Source organism: Canis lupus, chromosome 16, assembly GCF_048164855.1.
Source record: "Canis lupus baileyi chromosome 16, mCanLup2.hap1, whole genome shotgun sequence".
Classification (NCBI taxonomy): Eukaryota; Metazoa; Chordata; class Mammalia; order Carnivora; family Canidae; genus Canis; species Canis lupus.
In genome coordinates, this window is record NC_132853.1 from 7519375 (window position 1) to 7540622 (window position 21248).

At 56.2% G+C, this 21248-nt stretch overlaps 1 protein-coding gene across 8 annotated transcripts in view; it reads left to right on the forward strand.

Moving 5' to 3' along the window:
- Positions 1-21248, forward strand: part of HMCN2 (hemicentin 2) — a 147624-nt gene that overhangs the window by 80808 nt on the left and 45568 nt on the right. For all 8 annotated transcript variants that reach the window (XM_072778330.1, XM_072778333.1, XM_072778335.1 and 5 more), the window contains exons 35-56: positions 54-208; positions 589-685; positions 1148-1243; positions 1781-1957; positions 2593-2750; positions 3622-3745; positions 5358-5533; positions 6648-6744; positions 6918-7037; positions 9012-9173; positions 10177-10458; positions 11690-11857; positions 13050-13163; positions 13635-13721; positions 15015-15206; positions 15949-16122; positions 16254-16367; positions 16889-17031; positions 17941-18091; positions 18719-18937; positions 20467-20580; positions 20978-21165. In XM_072778330.1, coding sequence (XP_072634431.1) covers positions 54-208; positions 589-685; positions 1148-1243; positions 1781-1957; positions 2593-2750; positions 3622-3745; positions 5358-5533; positions 6648-6744; positions 6918-7037; positions 9012-9173; positions 10177-10458; positions 11690-11857; positions 13050-13163; positions 13635-13721; positions 15015-15206; positions 15949-16122; positions 16254-16367; positions 16889-17031; positions 17941-18091; positions 18719-18937; positions 20467-20580; positions 20978-21165 — 3308 coding nt within the window. The remainder of the gene's footprint in view (positions 1-53; positions 209-588; positions 686-1147; positions 1244-1780; positions 1958-2592; positions 2751-3621; positions 3746-5357; positions 5534-6647; positions 6745-6917; positions 7038-9011; positions 9174-10176; positions 10459-11689; positions 11858-13049; positions 13164-13634; positions 13722-15014; positions 15207-15948; positions 16123-16253; positions 16368-16888; positions 17032-17940; positions 18092-18718; positions 18938-20466; positions 20581-20977; positions 21166-21248) is intronic.

Consider the following 21248-nt stretch of genomic DNA (forward strand, 5'->3'; position numbering starts at 1 on the left):
CTGCACCCCTCCTGACCCTGACCTGGGCCCTCCCTGCCTCTCCCCCTGCCCAGAGCTCCCAGAGGTGGCCATCGTTGGAGGTGACAATATCACAGTCCCTTTCCTACAGCCTGTGACCCTCCAATGTGTGGGGACTGGAGCACCCACCCCAAGTCTCCGCTGGTGGAAGGATGGGGTGGCCCTGGCAGCCTTGGGGGGGAAACTGCAGGTACGGCCCGGGGCTCCAGGGCTGGTGGGGTAACCGGGCAGAGGTGGAGGGTCTCGCTGGTCCCGAGTGGGGACCCTAGCAGCCTGGAGGTAGGATGAACACTGGGTGGTGGGCCTGGAGAGGAGAGGAGTCTCAGAAGGCTCAGCTACGGGAGGGGTGGAATGGGGGGAAGGGACGTATCCCTGGCATCTGAATACATGGCCTAGAACTCCAGCCCCGGAGCCCAACTGTCCCCTTGACTCCTTTCTCCTGCCCCTGGGGTCTGCAGCAAGCTGGCTGCTCACTGTGTCCCTGCATCCCTCTGACCACCCTCCAGCACAGGGTGCCGCGTCCCCATGTCCCCACAGCACACACTCTGCCATCCCTCCCCCCTGACCCAGATCGAGAAGGTGGACCTAAGGGATGAAGGCATCTACACTTGTGCTGCTACCAGCCTGGCCGGCGAGAGCAAAAGGGATGTGACTCTCAAGGTTTTGGGTAAGGACAAGGGCACTGGATGGTGGGTGATCCCATGGGGGCCCTGGGGCTGCCCTGGGGGGCTAGGGGTGGGGAAAGGAATGGGATTTTAAAAACACTGCATGTCCTTGTCGCATTCATACCTGGCTTTGCTTGTCCTATTCATTTGTGGGTTCGTTCCCGTCCTGGTGTGTGTGGACACATCCCTGTCTTGTCGTTTTTCATGGCTGCCCAGCATTCTGCTTCTCCACCGGGGTGGGCACTGGGGTCGTCCCCGTCATACCACTGCCACAGAGATCACAGCCCAATGACTTTGTTCTCGTGCGGGTTCAAGAGTGTGGTTCCTCGGTCAGAGGACATGAGCCGTCCGGGGCTTTTATTGCCTGGACCCTTTAGGAAGGCCGGGGAGAGGCAGAGGGATGGCTGAGATGAGCCGCCCAGAGCCCCCATCCACCAAGCCAGGGCTCTCCCTGTCTCCCCTAGTGCCCCCCAACATCGAGCCGGGCCCGCTGAACAAGGCCGTGCTAGAAAATGCCTCCGTGACCTTGGAGTGTCTGGCTTCGGGCGTCCCACCTCCTGGTAAGACCCCTCTGCTTGGCAGGCCAAGGACTGGGAGCCCTGAGCTGTTGTCTGTCCGGGGCTCTTCTCTAGACCAGCAGTGAGGGAAAGGCCAGGAACTTGGGGCTAGGAGTGAGTGTTCTGCAGATGGGGTGGGCCCTGGCAGGGTGTAAGGAAGCTGAGGATACAATTGGTCCATGCTTATGAGGCTGCTGGTTTAGGGGGCACCATGTTTTCCTCTAAAGGTTTCTGTCGTGGCTTCCAGGCAGGGAGGGCAGGGAGGGGTGGTGAGGGGGGTGCAGGGCTGGCTTTGACTCTCCTTGCTCCTGGCTGCCCCAGCCTCCACCCCATGGAACTTCCCCTCTGCCTCTGTCCTGTCTCAGACACACTGCCCTGTTCCACTCCCAGCCTTCTTCCTGGAGAACCCGCCTTGCTCTGATGCCTGAAATAAGGGCAATCCAAATAAAGGCCACCTCGGAAGTCTTTTGTAGGTGCTCATTATCCAGACACAGTCCGAAGGGCTGGCAGGACTGCTTGCATCTCTCATCATTCCCCCAGATATCTCCTGGTTCAAGGGCCGCCAGCCTGTCTCTGCCTGGAAGGGAGTGACAGTGTCAGCTGATGGGAGAGTTCTCCACATTGAGCAAGCACGATTTTCTGATGCTGGGAACTACCGCTGTGTGGCATCCAATGTGGCAGGAAGTACAGAGCTGCAGTATGGGCTACGGGTCAATGGTGAGCTGCCCTGGCACTGAAGGGGTCCTTGTCCAAAAAGTTGTCCTTCTATTCATTTGTCTGTCAATCTGTTTACCCATCCATCATCCATCATCCATCATCCATCCACCATCCATCTATCCATCCACCCACCATCTGTCCTTCCATCCATCCATCCATCCATCCATCATCCATTCATCCATCCATCCATCATCCGTTCATCCATCTATGCATCCATTCATCATACATTCATCCATCCATCCAACCATTATCTACCCACGCATCCTTCATCCATCCATCTATCCAGCCCAGGAGTCCTCAGCCTTGTTACCCCATGCCATCCCCATAATAATGACCTCATGTTGACCAGAGGACTCAAGTTCAAGTACTATTTCTGTCACTTTCTAGCTGGTCAACCTTGGGCAGGTGATTTGCCCTCTCTGATTCTCAGTTCCCCATCTGTAGAAGCCTCATGATAGTATTATAAGAATGAGATGAGCACCTTGAGGATACAGAGTGATGTGCGTCTGTTGGGAGTGGCAGTTGCAGCACTTTTGTTTGTGTCTGTGTGTTCTGTGGGGTGGCCCAGCCAGGGGCCCTGCCAGTTTCGCTCCCAATGGGACTCACCTGTACCCTGTGTCATTGCTACCCTTCAGTGCCTCCTCGGATCACCTTGCCACCCAGCCTGCCAGGCCCTGTGCTGCTCAATGCCCCGGTCCGGCTGACCTGCAACGCCACTGGAGCCCCCAGCCCCACACTGATGTGGCTGAAGGATGGAAACCCTGTGTCCACTGCAGGGCCTTCTGGCCTCCAGGTCAGCAGGCTAGGCAGCCCTGGCTCTCCTCCCTGGTGCTTCAGTAGGTGCTAGAAGCAGAGGTCAGGCCCTGAGAGCTCTGACGTGAGGAAGAAGGAGGGGCCACCGAGGACGGTTTGCTGGAGGGAGGAAGGAGAGCTGCTAAATGGAGAGTCTCGAGCCACATGGTCTCCAGAAAGATAATGCAGGCCACCAATGCGATTTTTAAGAGATTTATTCGTTTTAAAGATTTATTCATTTATTTGAAAGAGAGAGATAACATGGGGAGGAGGGGCAAAGGGAGAGGGAGAGAAAGTCTCAAGCAGACACCACACTGAGCATGGAGCCCGACGTGGGACTTGATCCCACAATCGCAAGATCACCACCTGAGCCGAAACCAAGAAGTGGATGCTCAACTGACTGAGCCACCCAGGCGCTCCAAGCTGTATACATAATTTTAAATTTTCTAGTAGCTACATTCAAATGAGTAAAAAGAAAAAAGTGAAATCAATTTTAATGAAATATTTTCATCAACTCAGACTATCCAAAAGTCTATTCATCACATGATTTGATATAGAAATTATTGAAGTATTTTACATTTCTCCTTTGGTTCTAACTCTTTGAAGTCTGTTGTATATTTTAAACTCGGGGTTCAAAGGCTCAGTAGCGCTGCTCCGGAGGACTGTCTTGGGGGCACTGATGGAGTTTGCCCACCGGCCGGCAGAGGGCCCAAGGTCCGGGCACAGCTCCCACTTCCCCTGCATTGTGGGGGGCTCTGGGGCCCGAAGCCTGCTGCCCAGGCGTGCCCGGCAGTGGGGCCGGCACGTTGAAGGTGTGGGCGCTGCCCCTCAAGGTGCGTAAGCTCATGTGGGCTTCCTTCTGGGGGGCACAGGTCTTCCCTGGGGGCCGGGTCCTCACCTTGGCCAGCGCCCGGGCCTCAGACTCTGGCAGCTACTCCTGTGTGGCCGTGAGTGCGGTAGGCGAGGACCGCCGGGACGTCATCCTCAGTGTCCACGGTGAGTGTCAGCCTCAGGGTGCTGTCTGATCCAGACCAGTGGCTCAGGAAGCTGGGGCCGGGGGTGCCCCCACCACATCCAAGGGGCGAGGGGCAGGTAGATGTGGGTGGCACCAGCCTGAGAGTATGGCCACCTTCACGTGGGGGTCGGTGGGAGGCGAGCTCCCCCGTCGTGGACAGGTGGGTGTGAGCGGGCGGCTTGCACAGCCAGGAGCTCTGTGTTCAGGAAACAGGCGGGACGAGCGTGACATGGCAGGAGGAGCATGGGGCCAAGTCAGGAATCGGATGTTCTTACTGTCCTACGTCCAAGGGAGTAACTCCGTTCAGGAAGGGCAGTGGGGTGGATGTTTGGGGCTCATGAGTGTCATAGACGCGGGTTCAAATCCTGCTTCTGCCACTTCCTAGTTCTGTGAGCCTGGGCTACTCACTCTGCTTCTCTGAGCTTCCTTTTTTTTTTTTTTTTTAAGATTTTATTTATTTATTTGCGAGGAGAGAGAGAGAGAGAGAGAGTGAGAGAGTGAGAGAGAGTGAGTAGGGGGAGGGGCAAAGGGGGAGGGACGAGCAGACTCCACACTGAGCACAGAGCCCAATGCAGGGCTCTGCCCCACGACCCTGAGATCGTGACCTGAGCTGAAATCAAGAGTCAGACCCTTGACCAACTGAGCCCTCCAGGTGCCCCCAAGCCTCCCTTTCTTCATCTGTGAAAGAAAGCACAGGTGGGTGCGAAGATAGCACCCACCTCAGAGGTTGTCGTGGGAGTCACTCCACTCATGAAGCCCATAGTTACAGTTGCTGTTCTAACAACTCCTCTTGTGGGATTTTGTGGGGGTCTGTGGAGGTACACGGGAGAATGCTAGGAAGCATAGAGCCTTGGCTAGGAGGGGTGAGGGAGCCGTCTGTTCTAGCTCCTTCCCTTTGCTGGAGTAACAGCTAACGGGTGGCATGCTGAAGTGCTCACTATGGCTCACTGTGCACGGGGCCTCCACCAGGTGGGGACTTTGATTACTCCCATTTTACAGATAAGGAAATTGAGGCCCAGAGAGGCTGAGGAGCATCTCCAGGGCCTCACACAGTGACTGAGTGGCAGACACAGGACACCAGCCCAGGAGCTCTGATTCCAGACCATGCTTTTGCCTTCCTAACCCCTACCCTGCTCTGGTTATTTTTGTATGAGGGGAAAAGTGCCTCAGGGATCCGCTTTTATGATGCTTAAAAAAAGAAAAGAAATAAAGATCCTATGTTTCTAAAAAAAATTCGAGATAATTGTAAACTCACAGAGAATTGATACCGAGAGATCCTGGGTCCCCTTTACCCGTTTTCCCTCGATGGTATCATTGTGTGCAGCTAAAGCACAGAATTGCATATGGGATATTGACCTTGCTGTGACCATGCTACATTCAGATTTGGGGCCTTGGTCTTGGAGCAGGATGGGGAAGGTCCTGGAGGGGGAATAAGAGGTCTACCGCACGGTGGGGAGGCCCCCTCCTAACCCCGACTCCGCATCCCCTGGGGCTTGCTCCTGGCTGCCAAAGTGGTTGGCCTGACGGCAGCCCTGGCCCTGTCCTGCCGGTCCCTCACCTGCCTGAGACCCCTCTCCTGCCCTCCTGCCACAGTGCCGCCGAGCATCCTCGGGGAAGAGCTGAATGTGTCCGTCGTGGCCAATGAGTCAGTGACCCTGGAGTGCCAGAGCCAAGCTGTGCCCCTTCCCGTGCTGAGCTGGAGGAAGGACGGCCACCCCCTGGAGCTGAGGCCTGGCATCCACCTCTCTGCAGACAAAGCCTTGCTGGAGGTGTGTGGCCTCCTAGGGGGCTGGTGGGGTGCCCACTCAGCAGAGCTAGCCCCAGGCAGGGCAGGGCCTGTGGGTGCCCTGCCGAGACTGGTTCAGCTCAGTGCGACCCAGTGCCCAGGGCACCCTACCCCCACCCCGACTGGATCAGAAGCGGCTGCAGGGCCTCCCTCGGTCCCCGCAAAGCTGAGCCTTTCTCTTCCCACCTATTTTCCACTCCTTGTTCAAAAGCCTCCTGGCCTTTGGGCATTGGAGCCCTTCATCGGGCTTCTGGCCCAGCAAGGGAAGGGTGGGCTAGGATCAGGGACTCTGGGGTCAGCCTGGATTTAAATTTTAGCCCCGCCTCCTCCTGGCTGTGCCACCTTAGGCAATGGCCTGACCACACTGGCCTCACCTGTAAGCACCTGTAAGCACCTTGCCACCTTTCTTCTGGGGTGGCTGAGGTTCTTTTAGAAAGAAAGCCAGCCCCTAGAACAGCTCGTCCATGTCAGCCAGGGGAAGGGGAGGTACGTCTCCAGCTGTTGGGGAGAACCTTCCACTCCAGCCCGTTTCTTCTCTTCCCTCCCCTCTCCACCTTGTGACATGATCATTCCCAGTGCTGAGCACCTCAATTTGGTTTCCTTTGCCCAGAATGCCCACCCTTCATCCTCTACATTCTTCAAAGCCACAGCCTACCTTCATCACCCCCTCTGCCGGGATCTGACCTCTGAGGACAGGCTCTCCTGCTCCCACCCTCCTTCATTTTCCACCCTCCATTCTGGTCTCTTCTGTTGGACTTTCCAAAGAGGCCAGGAGCAGATTAAAGGCAGGAGACGGGCTGGGCCAGCCACATACCCATCATCCTTAGTAGGGCTGGGCTGTGGATATGAAATGGGGTGAGGCTCCCCAAATGGCAGCTCGTTCCATGTACCTGACCCATGTCAGGCCACCACCAGCTGTGGCTTCTGGAAACATCATGGTGCAATAGGTGGGAGATGTGCTATCATTGCGTTCCAGCTGGGGAGGTAGGGATGCAGTGAGGTAAGGTGATCTGCCCAAGATCACGCAATCTGTCTGTCCATGGCTAACCCCATCTCTGTGCTGCCCCCACTGATGGGTCACTCTTGATCTTGGCCAGGTGAGCAGAGCGGAGGTGGGGGATGCAGGCCACTATACCTGCGAGGCGCTGAATCAGGCGGGCCGCTCAGAGAAGCACTACAACCTGAACGTCTGGGGTAAGGATCTGGGGTCCCTTCCCCTGCCCCTGGCATGCTTGGCTCTCCTGTCACCCCACCCCGGGCGAATGCTACCTCGGTGGTCCCAGGATACTGGCTCTCTCCATTGCCCATCCCTTCCCTCCCCAGCCCACTGCTCACCCTACACCCCTCTCTCTCTGTTCTTCCTCTAGTACCTCCTGTGTTCCCCTCAAGGGAACCCCGCACCCTGACCGTGACCAAAGGGCACCCTGCCAGGCTGTCCTGTGAATGTCGGGGCATCCCCTTCCCCAAGATCTCCTGGAAGAAGGACGGTATGACTGTGTCCATCATTGCCCCACACCCCATAACCTCTCTGGGTGCGCCCACCCCACAGCCTAGCTGAACTGGAGATCGGTGGGCTTATGCACAGGGGTGAGGGTGCTGGTTACAGAAGTGATGCTGCCCACAGCCCCTCTCTGCTCCGTCCCCGAGTCTGCCGGGTGCCCCAGCCCCTTCCCAGCCAGTGAGAGCTGGATGGGTCCTTTGGCCTCTTCCAGAAAGTCCTCCCTGACCCCCACCCCAGGCCAGGGCAGGGCCTCCTGGACACAGCCCGTGTGTGTTAACCTGTCATGTAGCCGTCTTAGTCCTTCAGTATCTACTCTCCATGAGTCTGAGCCCCGAGGGGCACTGTCTTGGCCACCGCTGAATTCCAGGTCAGCACCTGGTACAGAATAGGTGCTCAATAAATAGTTGGAATTCATTCACTTAACCAATATTTACTGAGAGCTTCTCTGTGCCCGGCCCCATTCTAGGCACTGGAAATATGATGGTGGGTCGGGGTAGTCAAATAATAAACAGAAAGTTAGCAAATAACTTTGATGGGAAGTATCATCTATGGAGAAAAGTAAAGCCAAAAGAGGGAGAAGATGTTTGCAGTTTCAGGCTGGGTGGCCAGGGATGTTTCGCCAAGCAGAATTTAAGAAAGTGAGGGAGGGACAAACATGAGAGTATTGCAGAGAAGAACATTTCAGGCAGAGGTGTGAGCAGGTGCAAAGGCCCCGGGGCAGGAATAAGCCAAGCGTGTTTGAAGAATGGGCAAAGAGGAAATGGACTGGAGCAGAGTCAGCAAAGGAGAGGTAGCAGGAGATGGTCACCAGGGCAGTGGGGGCTGGATGGGAGGCCACTGTAATGATCTTGACTTTTCCCTTGAGAGAGACGGGGCTACCGTAAGGGCTCTGGACAGAGGAGGGACACAATCCAATTTCAGCAAATTCACCCTGTCAGCCATGCTGAGAACAGATCACTGAGAGCAAGGATGGCCTGAGAGAGGCTGCTTGTTGCAGGGCTCCAGGCAAGAGATCCTGACCGCCTGGACTAGGCGGGGAGCCATGAGATGGCAAGGGGGCGGGGGGGGGGTAGTCTGGATGTGTTTCGAAGGTAGTTCTGGCAGATTTCCTGCTGGGTTGGATAGGAAGAGAGAAGGAAGAGTCGGGGTAACTCGAGGTTTTGGTCTGAGAGTCAGGAGAATGGGGCCAGCATCTCGGAGAGGGAGAGATGGTCAGGGGGCAAGCCTGGAGTTTGGGGCTTGTCCACATGGGGACCTCTGTTAGTCACCAGTGAGATGTCAAGCAGGCAGTGGGGGGCAGGTGTCTGGAGCTAGGCGAGAGATCTGAGCTCGAGATCAATCTGGGAGCAGCAGGGCAGGACAGCAGGGGTGAGCACACAGACAGAAAGGTAAGGGGAGCCTCTGGGGCTCCTCCCCACTGCCGGAACACATGTTGAGGGTGACGGAGCCCAGAGGACTGGCCGCCATGCAGGAGTACAGGATGATGGAAGGTGGTGTTCACTCCTGTGCCTTGAGGCTTCCAAACCCTTCCTCGATGCTGGAATCTTCTTGCCACCAGGGGAACCATGACAGCCACTTGCCCTCCCTCCCCAGGTCACTGCAGCTAGATGGATGGATCATTCGGTACCCAGCGTTGAAGCCTATGTGTCAGTCTCTGAGGAGCTTTTAAGGATCTCAGGGAGGATGTGAGGCAGGGTCTGCCCTCCTGGGCTGAGATGCAGAGAGGACACTGACCTGCAGGCACATCTGGGATGAGAAGAAGCCAGGGGGCTAGGGGAGCTCAGAAGGGGGGCCAGGAGCAGGTTTGGCACTCAGAAGACTTCTTGGTAGATGTGACATGTCCGTGGACACCTGAAGATGTGAACAGATGTTGGCCAGGATGTGCGGGGGTGGGGAAGGGAGGAGGGAGGACAAATGTTCTGGGTGGAAGGACCAGGGGCTTCTTTCTCGCTGCATCCAGGTCAGCCCTTGCCAGGGGAGGGGAACAGCCTCGAACAGGTGTCAGCCGTGGGGCGGCTCCTGTACCTGGGACAGACCCAGCCGGCCCAGGAGGGCACATACACCTGTGAGTGCAGCAACGTGGCGGGAAATAGCAGCCAGGACCAGCTGCTGGAGGTGCATGGTGAGCCGGGCTGGGATGACCTGAACCAGGTGGAAGGGGCCAGAAGGGTGGGCAACCAGGCACCCTGGGAAGGCGGACTGCACCCTCTAGAACCCAAGCAGAGACAGGAGCTGCGGCAATCAGAACAACCTCACATGCCCTCTTAGACAGCTGGCATTTTATAAGCTGCCCTACCCTGCTTCCCCCAGTTGGCTTCTTACAGCTTGTGACTTCAGCACGAGAGAGGGGTGACAGGATCCCCAGGAGCCTTCACTGGCCCAGAGAAACCTAATATATCTTTTTTTTTTCTTAAAAAATTTTATTTATTTATTTATTCATGAGAGACACACAGAGAGAGGCAGAGACATAGGCAGAGGGAGAAGCAGACTCCTCGCAGGGAGCCAGGTGCAGGATTCGGTCCCAGGACCCTGGGATCATGACCTGAGCTGAAGGTAGATGCTCACCACTGAGCCACCTAGGCGTCCCACCAAATATATCTTGAAACAGTTGGAAACAGAGAAATATAAAATTTATGTGAATCTCGGTCACGTAACGGAAACCTGTCTCCAATGACTGGTCCAGCGGGGATGAAATTAGATAGGCAGCCTTGTAAAAATTGTTCTAGAAAATTAACCAGGAAAAGCATGTTCAGCATCCCACTTGTGGAATAACACCCGGCCCCTAAACGGCCCCAGTGACTGTTTAAGGTGCAGGAGGCCCATGGTTTCTGGGGAAGGAGACCCCTCACAAGCCTTTGGGGCTGTGCTGTGTGACCTTGTCCCCGCAACAGGCCTGCCCCTGACTCTCAGGGTGCGGGAGAGGCACGGGGTTTAGGGCTGTGACCCCATCACAGAAATGGAAAGTGGATGCCCCCAGAGTGGGGGGGGGGTCCCCTGGCCAGGTCACACAGCCAACAAGGGGCTGGGGGAGCAGAGGCCTGAGTGGGGGTGCAGCTGGCTCATGACGGGTGCCTGGTGCCGCAGCCCCGAGGGCGGCCTTCCTGACCGGCCCTCCCCCCCCTCAGTTCCCCCCCAGATCGCTGGCCCCCGGGAGCCGCACACACAGGTCTCCGTGGTCCGGGACGGGGAGGCCACTCTGTGGTGCAACGCCTCGGGGAAGCCCCCGCCCAGGGTGACGTGGGAGCGGGCCGGCCGGCCACTGGGGGCCGAGCCGGGCCTGCGGCTGCAGAACCAGGGCCAGAGCCTGCGCGTGGAGCGGGCGCGGGCTGCGCACGGCGGGCACTACAGCTGCGTGGCCGAGAACGCGGCGGGCTGGGCCGAGAGGAGGTTCGCGCTGTCTGTGCTGGGTGAGCGGGGGCGCGACGCGGGAGCCGGCACGGCCCAGCCTGGGCACAGCCCCTCCTTTCTTTTTCTTAAAGATTTTATTTATTTATTCATGAGACACAGAGAGAGAGAGAGAGAGAGAGAGGCAGAGACAGGGGCAGAGGGAGAAGCAGGCGTCATGCAGGGAGCCCGACGTGGGACTCGATCCGAGGACCTGGGGATCATGCCCTGGGCCAAAGGCAGACGCTCAACCGCTGAGCCGGCCAGGCGTCCGGCAGCCCCTTGTTCCCGCAGGAGTCCGGCGGCTGGGGAAGCCTTGAGCTCTGCTCTCAGAGTCGGGATTGGCTCCCAGTAGCCCTCTCTGCCTGCCTCCTTCTCCTCACTTGCTGTTCTCCTGCTCCCCTGCCCCTGGCCCTGGGGAATAAGCAGTCTCTACCCTGCGTGACACATGTGCCGTGGGGCGACTCAGGGCCTGTGAGAGACAAGGAGTCTGAACTGTGTTGTGGGAAGTCAGGGCGGCCTCCTGTAGGAGGTGACCTTGTAGCTGAAATGTAAAAGCTGAGGGGGATTTCACTGGGTGCCGGGGTGAGGGGGAAGAGTGTGCAGGGCAGAGGGAACAGACTCTACAGAGGCCTGGAGAGGTGACACAGCACTTTCAAGGGGCCTGCAACAGCCTCGTGATGCCAATCTTTTATGGCATCACGTATGCCTCGGAGTAGGGCGCAAGAAGTGGTGAGATCAAGTGGGCAGGGATGGGTTTAGGGAGGCCGCTCTCATCATGCCCTCCCCTCTCACCCCTCACCCCACCCCACCCCCAACCCCACCACCCTATCCCACCCTGGGGATCCCTGGCCTCACCCACTTATGTCCGCCTGACAGAGCGTGGCTTCCTTTGTGAATGGATCCTTCAGAAAGTGCAGAATCCACTTACCTCCAGCATGTGGATTCAGGGGACTGTCCCTAGTGCCAGTCTCGTTGCTCAGCATAGGCACGTGCTAAGCGCTGGTTGGATTCTCCTGGCATCTCTCTGAGGGGGTGGGGAAACTGAGGCTCAAGGTGCCTGCCTGAAACCAAAGCCCAGCCTGTGGCCATCGGTCACTCCCGCCAGGGAGAGCTGCACTGACCTTGTCGCTTCTGCTCCTTGGACTCTCCGAATAGGGGTGGGGGTCGTTGCAGGGAGACAGCTGTTGCGGGCAGGGAAGGAGCATACAGACCCCATATGCACCCTGAATGCGGCTTCTCCTCTGTGCCTAGAGCCCCCAGAGCTCATCGGAGACTCACACCAGCTGACCAACGTCTCTGCCGCCTTGCATAGCCCCTTGACGCTGCTCTGTGAAGCTACAGGCGTCCCACTCCCGGGGGTCCGCTGGTTCCGAGGGGAGGAGCCCATCAGCCCCGGGGAGGACACCTACCTCTTGGCAGGTAAGGTGTCAGTCAGGGGAGTACCTGATTATCAGGTCTGGCCCTCTGCCTCTACCTCTGTTTATCACATGCCCATGACCTCTGACCCCTTGCTGCCAGGCCTGGTTGGGATAAGCATTGGGCTACTGGTCCCCCGAAGAGTGCAACCAAAAACACTGACTAGGTGAGGTGTGCCAGGAAAAACAATTGGATTTAAATAAGTTCGGGAAAAGACTTCCTGCTGTGTTCCCCTGCCCTCCTCTGGAAGGCTGACAGTGACTATTTGCCTAGCTAAGGTTCTGATAAGCCCTGTGGCAAAAAAGAAAAATAAATCTCATGGCCCATCTATAACATCCCCCAGAACAGTAACAAACTTTTGAAATACTGAGCTAAGGACCTTCTCTGAATATTCATCCTCCCCACAAAGTTGATTTGTGATGGTTCTTGTTGGTATACAAATGGGGAAACGGAGGCCCAAGAGGCAGTGTCCCATCCATATCTTACAGGAACTTTGAGATCACTGAAGCTCAGCCTCAGTGACTCAGCAACTGCTCCACACAACCAAAGCTGGGAAGGCACATGAATTTTCCCTGTGCTCCACTTCTGAGCACTTGGTGAGGGCTTTCAGATGCCTTGTGGTACGAATTCAGAGACCACACCTGGGCAGGAGGGAGCATGGCAATCCATTAGTGATGCCTGCTCTGGGTGCAGGAACAGCAGTGATAACATGTCCTATGTATCTGCCTTCCCTGGGCAGGTCTTAGATGATCCTTGGTCACGTTCCCCTGGGAGGAGCTGGCTTGCCTCTGAGAGGCCCTTGGGAGAAGGCGGCTTTTTCCAGGTCCACTAGAACAGAATGGGGGCCTCTGGCCTGGGCCAGGACTACAGAGCCCAGTGCTGTCCGTTTACCCCCAGCCAGTGCCCAGAACCAGGGGTAGCCAGGTGACAGGTCCTTCTTACTAGAACAGGTTCACCCTCAAGTTCCTCAAGTTCACCCACGTGCCTGTCTGAAGTCCAGCGGGCTCCCTTCCTTCTGTTAACCCTCCTGGGTCTCAGTTTCCCCATCTGAGAAATGCAGCACTGGGGGAGGCAGACACGTACACATCTAATTACGACACTCCGTGCACTCCTGTTCCTGGTGAGCGGCCGGGGCTCAGCTTGGGACAGAGGCTGCTCATCGCTGTGCTTGGAGCCCACTCCTCTTCCTCCCCAGGGGGCTGGATGCTGAGGATAACCCGGGCTCGGGAGCAGGACAGAGGTCTTTACTCATGCCTGGCAAGCAATGAGGCTGGGGAGGTTCGGAGGAACTTCAGCGTCGAGGTCCTGGGTATGTCGTAGCCCTATTCTCATGGGCATCCCATGAATTACTCTTCTCCCACCTAGGAGCTGCTGGGGGGCTATGTCTAGGATGAAGGGCTCATGCTGGACCAGGGGGCTCTGCACAGGAAGGAGAGAGAGGCTCCTTTTCTTTGCCTGATCAACGACCTCTGCTCTGAGGCTGCCATGGAACTTTCTGGAAACAGCAGAGACTAACCCAAAGTGGAAGGGGGCCACCACCACCCCACTGCCTTCTCCTGATCAGGGCCTTCCCCTAGAGGCTCTTGTACTTCTCTCAGCCAGCAACAAATATTTATTGAACTCACTGCTCCGTGGAAGCAGGCACAAGGAGATGGGAAACTGAGGCACAGGGAACTGAAGGCAGTTGCCTTGGGCTCTTGGTTCTGGGCTCTTGCCTTCTGGCTTCATGGTTGTTCAGCCAACCCTGGTCAGTAACCATCTGTGTCCCTGCTTCTCCCAGTTCCTCCCAGGATTGAGAACGAGAGCCTGGAGGAGGCAGTCAAGGTCCCCGAGGGGCAGACAGCTCACCTGACATGCAATGCCACAGGTAGGGGCCACATATATTATGGGCCGGGAGAAGCATGAGAAGTCAGCTTCAGAAAGGAGGCGGTCCCCGGGGATCCTGACATGCCCTCAGCCCTACTGCTCCCCAGAGAGGTCTCTCTATATCATTAACTTGGCACCACATCCCTGCTCATCTTTGCACTCACTGTGTCTCTGCCCCCAAATACTCCCTCCCTACTCCTCACCTGACTACAGACCTCAGCTTCAGGACTTTCAGTCCTTGACTGACCCCTTTGGCCTGTGGGCTACCATCACGTGGCTCCCACAGGACCCAGAGCTTTCTTGTCCCAGCACTAATCACATTGGACCATTGTAACCTTGTGATCTCTGTGTGCCCCAGTCAGGCTCTGAGGTCCTTGAGGACCCAAGCACTGCTTTGTCACTATGGCTTTCCCAGTGTCTGGGAGAGTAGGCTTGTGGGCTGGGCTGAGCTGGCTGGCTGGCTGGAAGGTTGAATGGATAGGTGGAAGGATGGATGGATGGATGGATGGATGGATGGATGGATGGATGGATAGATGGGGAGGTGGGTGGGTTGATGGATGGATGGATGGATAAATAGATCGATGGATGGACAAGGAGTTAGGTGGGTAGGTGGATGGATGGATGGATGGATGGATGGATGGATGGATGGGTAGGTGAATGGATGGATGGATAGGGAGGAGGTTGGGTAGGTGGAAGGGGAGCTACATGGATGGTTGGAAGGAGGTATGGATGGATGGTTTGGATGGATGGATGGGGAAGTGGGTAGGTGGGTGGATGGATGGATGGATGGATGGATGGATGGATGGATGGATGGGGAGGTGGGTGGGTTGATGGATGGATGGATAAATGGATCGATGGATGGACAAGGAGTTAGGTGGGTGGGTGGATGGATGGATGGATGGATGGAGAGGTAGGTGGGTGGAGGGGGAGACGGATGGGTGGATGGGGAGATGGATGGATGGATGGATGGATGGATGGATGGATGGATGGGGAAGTGGGTAAGTGGGTGGGTGGATGGATGGATGGATGGGTGAGAGGAATAACTTGCCTTTCTGTCTTGCCTGTCTACATCCACCCATCTCAGTACATTCCTCCATAAGGAAAAGGCAGTCAACCACATAGGAAAGGATCCAGGCCAAGCTTGGTGGCTGCTTCTGTGCCTTATCCTGCTACATGGGCCTCTAACGGAGATGGAGAATCCATGTCCTCTGCCCTATATGGAAGCCACCTCTGACCTCTTGGCCAACCTAGTCAGAACCTGCTGAATTGTCTCACCTGCCTCTCCCCCTCACAGGCCACCCACAGCCCAAGGTCATGTGGTTCAAAGATGGCCGGCCCCTGACTGGTGGAGACGCCCACCACATTTCTCCAGATGGAGCCCTCCTGCAGGTCCTCCAGGCCAACCTGTCTAGCTCTGGCCACTACTCCTGCATTGCAGGCAATGCTGTAGGGGAGAAGACCAAACACTTCCAGCTCAGTGTCCTGGGTAAGTGCTGGGTGTCTCCCAGCCACCCTGGGGACCAACAGGAGGGAGAACCAAGGTGACTAACTCCTTACAGACAGCATCTCACAAAGCCCTTTCCTATTTTTTTCCATTTCTCTGGGTTCCACAACAACAAAATAATGGCTATATTGGCTGAACATTTATCATGGGCTGGGCATTTGAACAGGCCTGATTGATTGGATCTTCACAACAAGCCTAGGAGAGGGAGAAGTGCTTGTCCCTGTGTCACCAATGAAGCTCTGAGGCATAGAGGAGTGACAGGGCCCCCAGGTGTCCATCTCCCAAGGGCAATCAGTATGAGCTGTCCTGTCAGGAGAAACAGGGATCTAGAAGATGATAGGGACACAGCCTGGCTTAATAAAATCTGTTTCTAAAAATGCTGGTGGCAAAAGGGACGGTCCCCTGCAGGACCTAAAAGAGGAAATCCCAGAACCAATGAAAGCAGAGCTCTTCTATACATCAGGGAGCCCTCCCCCCACCAGGGAGTGGGGCGAAGTGGAGAACAAGCAGAACTGACAGGGCTCTGGAAGATTAGAAGACTGTCTGGATGCTAAGAGGCTACTGGGGAAATTGAGGCAGAAATTATCCAGCTTCCCCTGTGGCTTTGTTTAGTGGTGGGAAGCCTAGGCTCTGAAGCTAAGCAACAGGTCTGAGACTTTTCTGGATCCTCAGGCCCAGATTTCAGGGCTCTCTGCTAACAATCACACCCTCTGCCTCCCCACAGTGGTTCCCACCATCCTGGGAGTGACCGAGGACAGTGCAGATGAGGAAGTGACAGTGACCATCAACAACCCCATTTCTCTGATCTGTGAGGCACTGGCCTTCCCCTCCCCCACCATCACCTGGATGAAGGATGGTGCCCCGTTTGAGGCTTCAAACAACATCCAGCTGCTCCCAGGTGATGCCCTCTGATGAGGGAGAAGTGAGGGGCCAGGGGATACATTCTTGAGCTAGGTTAGAGGGAGGGACTGGTGAGCCTGAGGTCATGTGACCTTGGGGGTGACCCTGGCCACTGCCCCCTGCAAGCAGGCACCCACGGGCTGCAGATTCTGAATGCCCAGAAGGAAGATGCGGGCCAGTACACCTGTGTGGTCACCAACGAGCTTGGGGAGGCCATGAAGAACTACCACGTGGAAGTGCTCAGTGAGTCAGGGACCCTCCGGGACAGTGGCAGGGCAGACAGGAGGCTCTTTGGGAGCTAGGGGACCCCCGGTGCCTGGGCCCCCACAGATACCCTAAGGTACCTCCCTGTGGCTTGTCTCCTCTGATGGTCACCAGGCAGCCAGGGCTGACTTAGTCATTTTAGGGCCAAGGACCCTAGGAGCTGGGAACAGGTGAGTTAGGCCTTGGGTCACACCAATGCCCAGATCCACACCAGGCCCAGTTTCCCTCTGCCACCTGCACTGCGACTTCAGACTGGCACCCCCAGAATGGCCCCCAGAGAATTCCCCTGCCCACACCGCCCCGTACTGTAAACCACTGTCAACCAGCACTCTCTCCCCTAAGTGAACAACTGCAGGCACAGGTCAGTCTCCAGGGTCCCTCTTCCCCTGCTCTCGGGAACCAGCACGCCCGTTTCTGGGACTGCCCTGAGTCCAGGGTGAGGACTGGGTCTCAGCATCCCCCTCCTAGGCCTGCTTCTCAGACCCCCTTGTGGTTTTCAGTCCCCCCTTCCATCTCCAAAGATGACCCATTGGGGGAGGCCAGCGTGAAGGAAGTGAGGACCAAAGTCAACAGTACTCTGACCCTCGAGTGTGAGTGCTGGGCCATGCCCCCGCCCACCATCACCTGGTACAAGGATGGACAGGTAAGTGAGGAAACCCCTGGGAGCCCTGCTTCTGCTTGGAACCTTCCAGAGAAGGCTGTCAGGGCGCTCCTGGCCCCAGAGCCAGCCTGGGCCCTGCCCCACTTTGTGTTTTACTAAGAAATCCAGCTGTTTGTGGGGAACAGGTCTCATCAACACTAAACACCACATTTACCCATTTTTAACTCCTGGTTTTTAAGCTAGACAGGCTTGGTGTTATAAAACTGTCAGAGTACTACTGCCACTTTGTGTTGTATTTTTAAAATTTTTTTAAAATATAGGTTGAGGGATCCCTGGGTGGCGCAGCGGTTTGGCGCCTGCCTTTGGCCCAGGGTGCGATCCTGGAGACCCCGGATCGAGTCCCACATCGGGCTCCCAGTGCATGGAGCCTGCTTCTCCTTCTGCCTGTGTCTCTGCCTCTCTCTCTCTCTCTGTGACTATCATAAATAAATAAAAATTTAAAAAAAATTAAAAAAAAATTTCCTCAAAAAAATAAAATAAAATAAAATAAAGTAAAATAAAATAAAATAAAATAAAATAAAATAAAATAAAATAAAATAAAATAAAATAAAATAAAATATAGGTTGGCTCGGGGCATTTGATAGTGTAGTCAGCCAAGCGTCTGACTTTTGGCTTCGACTCAGGTTGTGATCTCAGGGTCATGAGATCGAGCAACCCCATTTCAGGCTCCACATTCAGCATAGAATCTGCTTGAGATTCTTTCTCCCTTTCCCTCTGCCCCTCCCTATGATGCACTATCTCTCTTACTCTCTCAAATAAATAAACCTTTAAATATAAATAAATAAATAAATAAATAAATAAATAAATAAATAAATAAAAATATATATATATATCTCCTCATCTGCGTGCTTTCTGCCCCTCATTTCTGATCTTTCCCCTCTTCCATCCCAGCCCGTGACCCCCAGCGAGCGGCTCCACCTCCTGGGCGAGGGCCGGCTACTCCAGATCCAGCCCACACAGGTCTCAGACTCCGGACGGTACCTGTGTGTGGCCACCAACGTGGCTGGCGAGGACGACCAGGACTTCAATGTGCTCATCCAGGGTGTGTGGGGGCCAGTGGGGCCGGGCTGGAGCATGGGCCAGTGGGCATGGGGGGCAGGGCCGCGGGGGAGGCCGGGAGTGTCAGTGCTTCTGGAGCCATCGGGCAGGTGGACTGCATTCCAGGTAGTTTGTTCCCTTTCTCGTTGCTGGCTGGTGTGTCTTACCTCCAGGCCCCTGGCCCGGGCTCTTCCATTCACTGACTTTGTGACCTGGGGACATTCCTGCCCGCCCCCTGGGCCTTGCTTCTACCTTTATAAAATGTAGGTCATCAAATCAGGTAGCCCTGAGGGCCTCCACCACCTCTGAAAGCCAATGATTTTGTGCCTCTAATGCTCCAATAAACAAACTGGCTGAAACTTAATATCTGGCTTCCTCCCCTGAGAGGTGGCAACATGTCATGGGAAGTCTTTTGAATCCATTGGACGTGAGCCACGGTGGGCAAGAACCTGATCTTGGTGCCCAGCATAGTAGTTGCTCAATAAACACTGGCTGAGAGGCGTGAATTTAAAAACTGCCTTGGCCTCAGGGATCTGCTCTAACTGTGGCATTTCCACACCTGAGAGAGGCTAGCACAGGCGTCTCATTGGGCAGCTGTGTGTTCTAATGGCTTTGTCCTCCCCCATCCCAGTGCCACCCATGTTCCAGAAGCTGGGGGAGGCCAGTGCAGCCTTTGAGATCCCATCCAGGGAACAAGAGGCCCGGAGTGGGGTGATGGAATACCGGGAGATCGTGGAGAACAACCCCGCCTACCTGTACTGTGACACCAATGCTGTCCCACCCCCGGAGCTCACCTGGTACAGGGAGGACCAGCCCCTCTTGGCCACAGACGGGGTGTCTGTCCTGCAAGGTAGTTTAGAGAGTACGGTGCGGGGGGCGGGGGAATCTGCAGGCAGGGATTGGGGCACACCCGCCTCAGAGCTGGGCTTATTAACTGCCCTTTCGAGTCCTTGGAGCTCCTGTGTGCTGTGTGCTATGTGACCACGGGCAGGCCACATGACCACTCTGGACCTTGGCTGCCTTTCATAAACCAGGGCTAGACACTCTGCCCATTTGAGGGTGAAAACAGGGCTCCCCCTTTGCCTCCAGTTTTTAGAACAGAGGTTCTTACCCAGGCCATGCCCACCTCTGGGCCTCAAGATTTATAATGTCCTGGGATAACTGGCCAAAGCTGGTGTCTTTCTCTGCACAAGGAGCCAGTTGCTTTAGTAAGATCTCAGGAGGACCACAGTGGGGGGTGAGGGGTTGGGATTCCAGGTGTGGAGCCCTGTATCATCTCATCAGGGGGGCCTTGGTGACCTTTGAGCTTAGGACCTGTCCTGTGTCCTGCAGTGTCCTGTTCTGGAGCAGTGGTGGGGCTGGCCAGGGGGAGATGAGGTGGTTTGCACCGGTCTCTAGACAAATAGGCTCATTCCAGGCTCATTTGGTGCTTGCAAAAGAAGGCAGCCTCTTGGAGATGGAGAAGAGGCCGTGCTTACTGAAAGCTGTTTATCCCTGTCAGAAACCCCTACCTGACCCCTCAACCTGGCCACTGCCCTTGGACCTGGACACTGATCTTGATCCAGATCCTGGGTACACAGTAAACTCAATCACATGCTGACTTCGACCTCAGATCCCGACCATAGGTTAATCCCAGCACTCAGGTGACCCGCTGTTCCTAGCTATTAACCTCCGACCCCAACACTGACCCCTGACCCCGGCCACTGACCCCTGATTACGGACGAGCACATAGTGGTTGTGGTCACAAGTGGACCTTAATTCTGAACCTGACCATAGATTAACTTCACATATCAAGGGATCCCCAAGCTCAGCCACTGCTTCTCTAAGTCCCGCTCCTGTCCCCAGCTCTGTAGCCAGTGAGCCCCAAGCACACCACAGCCTGGGCCAGTGATCCCCCAACTTAGAATCCTGAACATAGAGTGACCCTAACCTGTCCCCGCTGGAGGCCACCTCTAGCCCCACATAGGTGCTAGGGTCTGGCCCTCGCTGCCTCTTGATCACAGAGGGTCCCAAGTGACACTCCCCAGGGTCCCCCCACCCCCGATCACCACAACCCAGGAGCTGCCTCACTGCTTCCGAAAAGTCTGTCCCTGGACATTTGCCCAGCTCTCTGCTTCCTCCCCCTGCCTTCATTGAGCAGCGCTGCTGGGCACTCTTGCGAAGCCTCAGTTCTTCCATCTGGAAGATGGGAGTAGCAGTAGTACCCAGAGTCAGAGGCCGAGAAAATGCTCAGCTCAGGGCCTGGCCCACAGCAAGTGGGGCAAGCTGATTCTCTCCGTTTCACAGAGGAGGTGGGGCAGTGATGTCTTCGAGGTCCCTTCCAGAGGAAAGAGTGGGCGTCCTTGCCCTCGCTCAGGTCTCTGTCCCACATCCTCGCAGGAGGCCGGGTCTTGCAGATCCCCCTGGTACGTGCGGAGGATGCCGGGAGGTACTCGTGCAAGGCCTCCAATGAGGTGGGCGAGGACTGGCTGCACTACCAGCTGCTTGTGCTCAGTGAGTGGTCGGCTTGGGGCCAGAGGGTTTAGGTCTGCAGGCCCCCCAAGGGCCTCCCTGAGAAAGAGAAAGGCAGAGTGCACGTTCAGTCCTCTGTCCTGGGAGGTTGATCACGTAGGGGTCAGGAGGCTGGACTGGATTCAAATTCCAAGTGGCCTGCTTTCTAGCTGTATCTCGACCAAATCACCGCCCTCTCGGTGCCCCAGATTACTTAGCTGCATCAGGGCTGGGCCGGGGCAGGGGGATGGGGCACGTGGGGAGTAGGGCACGGGGAGACCTAGCCAGAGCCTGGCCCCATGTGCTGCTTGCACCTTTGTGCCCACCCCCCACCCTGGGGACCCTTCCCAGCCAGGCCACCTGCTCCTCACCCTGCTTTCCCTGCCACCCACCCCCCCAGCCCCACCTGTGATCCTGGGCGACACGGAGGAGCTGGTGGAGGAGGTGACAGTCAATGCCAGTAGCACCGTCAGCCTACAGTGCCCGGCCCTGGGCAACCCCATGCCCACCATCTCATGGCTCCAGAATGGGCTGCCTTTCGCCCCAAGCCCACGGCTGCAGGTCCTGGAGGACGGGCAAGTCTTGCAGGTCAGGGTGTCCCCCAACGCAGGCTAATGGCAGCAACTGCCGTGACACGGTGTTGCTTGTCTGGGAACCAAGGAGCTGCTGTT